This window comes from Limulus polyphemus, unplaced genomic scaffold, assembly GCF_000517525.1.
Source record: "Limulus polyphemus unplaced genomic scaffold, Limulus_polyphemus-2.1.2 Scaffold338, whole genome shotgun sequence".
NCBI lineage: Eukaryota > Metazoa > Arthropoda > Merostomata > Xiphosura > Limulidae > Limulus > Limulus polyphemus.
In genome coordinates, this window is record NW_013665948.1 from 407,035 (window position 1) to 411,698 (window position 4,664).

At 29.9% G+C, this 4,664-nt stretch overlaps 1 protein-coding gene across 1 annotated transcript in view; it reads right to left on the reverse strand.

Annotated features, from left to right (window-relative positions):
• LOC106457492 (chromodomain-helicase-DNA-binding protein 1-like) overlaps positions 1-4,664 on the reverse strand; it is an 88,878-nt gene that overhangs the window by 3,590 nt on the left and 80,624 nt on the right. The window contains exons 37-38 of the mRNA XM_022383463.1: positions 3,662-3,829; positions 2,323-2,454 (exon numbers count right to left, since the gene is read on the reverse strand). Of these exons, the coding sequence (XP_022239171.1) occupies positions 2,323-2,454; positions 3,662-3,829 (300 nt within the window). The remainder of the gene's footprint in view (positions 1-2,322; positions 2,455-3,661; positions 3,830-4,664) is intronic.

Sequence of the window (4,664 nt, forward strand, 5' to 3'; positions counted from 1 at the left end):
CAATGATCTGTATAAGTACGTGGATTCATATTTTATTAGTACAATGATCTGTATAAGTATGTGGATTCATATTTTATTAGTACAGTGATCTGTATAAGTATGTGGATTCATATTTTATTAGTACAATGATCTATATAAGTATGTGGATTCATATTTTATCAGTACAATGATCTGTATCAGTATGTGGATTCATATTTTATTAGTACAATGATCTGTATCAGTATGTGGATTCATATTTTATCAGTACAATGATCTGTATAAATACGTGGATTCATATTTTATCAGTACAATGATCTGTATCAGTATGTGGATTCATATTTTATTAGTACAATGATCCGTATCAGTATGTGGATTCATATTTTATTAGTACAATGATCTGTATAAGTACGTGGATTCATATATTATTAGTACAATGATCTGTATAAGTACGTGGATTCATATTTTATTAGTACAATGATCTGTATAAGTACGTAGATTCATATTTTATCAGTACAATATCTGTATAAGTACGTGGATTTATATTTTATCAGTACAATGATCTGTATAAGTACATGGATTCATATTTTATTAGTACAATATCTGTATAAGTACGTAGATTCATATTTTATCAGTACAATATCTGTATAAGTACGTGGATTTATATTTTATCAGTACAATGATCTGTATAAGTACGTGGATTCATATTTTATTAGTACAATATCTGTATAAGTACGTAGATTCATATTTTATCAGTACAATATCTGTATAAGTACGTGGATTTATATTTTATCAGTACAATGATCTGTATAAGTACGTGGATTCATATTTTATCAGTACAATGATCCGTATCAGTATGTGGATTCATATTTTTGCTTTGAATAAACAAATATCATGATGATACTAATATATCTGACTATTCCTTATTTTATCCACCTTGTCGATTTGCTGTTCTTTTCTAACGACTGATAATAAAACAAATGGGATTCAATTCATCTGTCCAATACTTCAAAACTTGTTTTATTTAAATTTTTGGTATCATTCTTCCCACAGAATTGAATATCTCGTATAAACATGGGAAATGCTGATGTAACATACAGCACACGGCAACAACACGAGTGTGATACTGCTTTAAACAAAATTAACATCTTAACATGTTTTCTCTTGCTATTAACAACTGAAGTAAGTTTATAAAACTACAAATAGTTTTCACTCTTTGCATATGCAAATATTCTGAACTAAAGATTATAATTAAATTTAAAAAAATTAGAAGCATCAACATCTGTAATAATATGAATTGTACTTGAGTGGTAGTGGGTTCAGAACTCGTGTGCAATGAGTCAAACATGTTTTAAGATAAATTAGAACAGGCAATCATTCCAACCAATTATCGCATGGTTATCAAAGTCAATACACCTTACCCACAATACTTTTTTTTAAAGAAAGCAAAACTATATTTTCTCTTACGGTATCATTGTCTTTTTTCAATCCGTATTGTAATTCTCGAAATAGAAGTACAATTTTTAATTTAAAATGTTTTTTGGTTTTTTTCTTTTAGATACCAGTATAAAATTACACAAGGGCTATCCATGATAGTCACCCCCTAATCTTGAATTGATGGTCTAGATGGAATGCAGCCAGTCAATTCTTGGAATACTCTAAATCAAATTGAGGGGATTTGGCCATGACTCTTATTTCCATGGCCTCAAAGTGAAGAGCATAATAAAAAATAAAAAAAGAATTTGAGCAATGGGACACAAACCATGAACTCTCAGATACATGGTCCATAACCATCAGACCATACCAACATTCCTAAGTAACACTTTCCTTTCTTAAAAATACAACATATTTTTAATTCTCTCTTACAAACATAATTATTTAATGCAATGTAGTTATAAGGAAAAATTTCCCATTCTTCTTTACTACTGCTAAATAGCTCTTCCCAATTTCTTGCTTTTAATTAATGGCAACTGTTATTTCTTTTCAGTGATTACGAATGATTTACTACTAGCATAATCATACTCATAAAACAAAACATTAAAAAGTGAACTGGTCACTGAGTAGCAGTGCTTTTGGCTTTCTCTTTTTTATGGTAAAAAAATCCAAAAATTCTGATTCTTATGCTACATTTAATGGTACAACTTGTTTAAGAAAAGAAACTTACTATTTCTTTCTTTATGAAGATTAAATTAGAGCTTAATAAGCTGGCTTTACTTCTGGTCTAATGGACAACAATTTTCTGGATAATCTTTAAGACTACTATTTGGTCTATCACAAATTTATAAATAACTCCAAATTACAAAATTTCATATTTTTCTAATATCATATCTATTAATTTATACGTACCTAGGATCTCGCATCTCTGCATGTGTTCTATCAGGATAGGGGACGGCTTCTCTTTCTCGTTTATAACTTCCCGATGGTCCTTCTTCCCTAAAATAGCCTCGCTGTGTATCCCTACGAAACTCACTTGGATGTCTACAGAGAAAGACAATGCTTTACTATACGTGATTATTTTTCAATAGAATTGAAAAACTTAATACATTTAACAGATATAAAAAACATTACTGTTCTTTAACTGCTCAGTTACCATGTAGGCATTACAACAAGATTTGTAACCATTTCAATAACAGGCGATATGAAAAGAAACTTTATAGAAAAGTAGTTATGATATTTCAGGTTTTCTTAGTTACTTCTGTTATTGATAACACTCATGAAAAACAAGTTTGAACATTACAGTTTATAACAAAATGTCAAGTAAATGAGTAGAGTTTAATGCTTATCACAGCTGGGCAATTTAATTGATTAACTGGTTACTTATGAGCAGTGATTACATTAATTATTGTCACATAAACTAATCAATTAATCAAAATTTTGATTTATATAGATAGCAACAAAAATAATCAACTAATAAAAATTAATGTTTCTGACAGAATTCTTCATATTTTGGATTATTCCACCTATCCAAATAATCAAAATTTTCAACCAACCTTGCTTGCCCTGTCTTTGTTATAGAAAAGCTGTTGAGACTATCTGCTACTGTCACTACTATTGATTAGTGACAGTAGCAGATCAGAGAGAAGGCAACTGGCCGACTGGTAGTTGGTAAGGTGTTGCTAACTGGCTGCATTCTCTCTCTAGTCAGCAGTTCAAAAACTAAAATAAAACATTGGTGTCAGGTACTGCCAGAGAGTTGTCTTCCCTCAAGTTAGCAATTCAACAACAATAAATAAAGAAAAAATTGGTGACATTTGTATAACACAAACTATTTCCAATATTTTAAGCTTTAGGTATGTTATATGAGTGATAGTCAGTCTCTTAGTATTGATCCCATGGAATAAAACCTAGTTCATCAGCTCTGAAATCTAGAGCTCTACCATCGGGTAAACCCATGCCCTACTCATGCCACGTATGAATAAGTACATAGTGATAAATATAAAGTTAATATGCTATTTTCCTATTTTTGCAATATATAAACTATAACCTATACTGTGGAAGCAACAGGAAGCAAGGAGGAGTTTTATACTTAGGAGAAAAAAAGATGTGTTATTTTAGCTTTATGTACTAGTAAAAATGGTTTATTGTATTTTTTTAGTAAGATTTATTTCAGCCAGTAAATAAATCAAATCACTGGAGTTTACTGGATTGATCTTTATCAAGTTGTTGGTGAATAAATCAGAAGTACCTATCCCAGCTAGATGACGGATTATTGTGCGGCCATCGTTCATGGGAGTCCCAGTGTTTCCTTGGAGGAGGCCCTGAATAACTGTTTGTTTGACCTTTTCTCTGGTAGCTGTTGCCCTTCATAACTGAATATGATGACATTTTGTCTCGCTGATATGATGGATTTTGTCTAAACATTGTATAAAGGTTATATTCAGTAACGCTGGATCTTATACAACACCGTACATTACATAAATGAAAACTATCAAGGGAAAGAAACTGCATAAAACCATCTAGTAAAATTATATATTTATTCAACTTATCATAATTATAACATTTAACTGTTCTTATCAGATGATTTAATAAGTAACTTTCTTTTCTAATAGACAGAAAAATGTACAAGTATTTTGCATAAGCAGGATTGCAGAGAGAGTAGTTCACAATAATTAAATCAGACTTTTTTTTGCATTACAAAAACATAACAAGAATAATTTAACATTATGGTCTTTCAAAACTTGAGTTTCTAGTGATGGGAAAAAAAAAGCTAATTAGAATAAGATGGGTGTTTACGTTTAAGATGTTATATTTTTATTTCCAGGTTACGTTTAAAAGGAACTGAAAGAAAAGTTGGTAGGAAGTAGTTATCCCTTTAACCCTATGTTCTATGTTTTAAGAAAAATATGTTTATGAATTTATTTCAAAATAGCAATAATCTAAATACATATATAATGTATAATAATTGAAATGTGACTGTATTTTACAAAATACTAGTCTACTAAAATACAGCCAAGACAAGTTACTTTGCACAGACCAAAGGTCAGTTTTATGTTATTGGATATGGTAACACGAGTGCATCATTGTAACTTCTGTATTGTTAGCCAGGCACATCTGGTAGGTCAATATAATAAAAATAATAGATATATATATAAATGTATAATGTTATGAGATTTAAGCTATCTTGTCTAAACATTTACCTTTTCATGTTATAATTTGTGTTCATTCTATAATGGAAGAGGCATAATTTG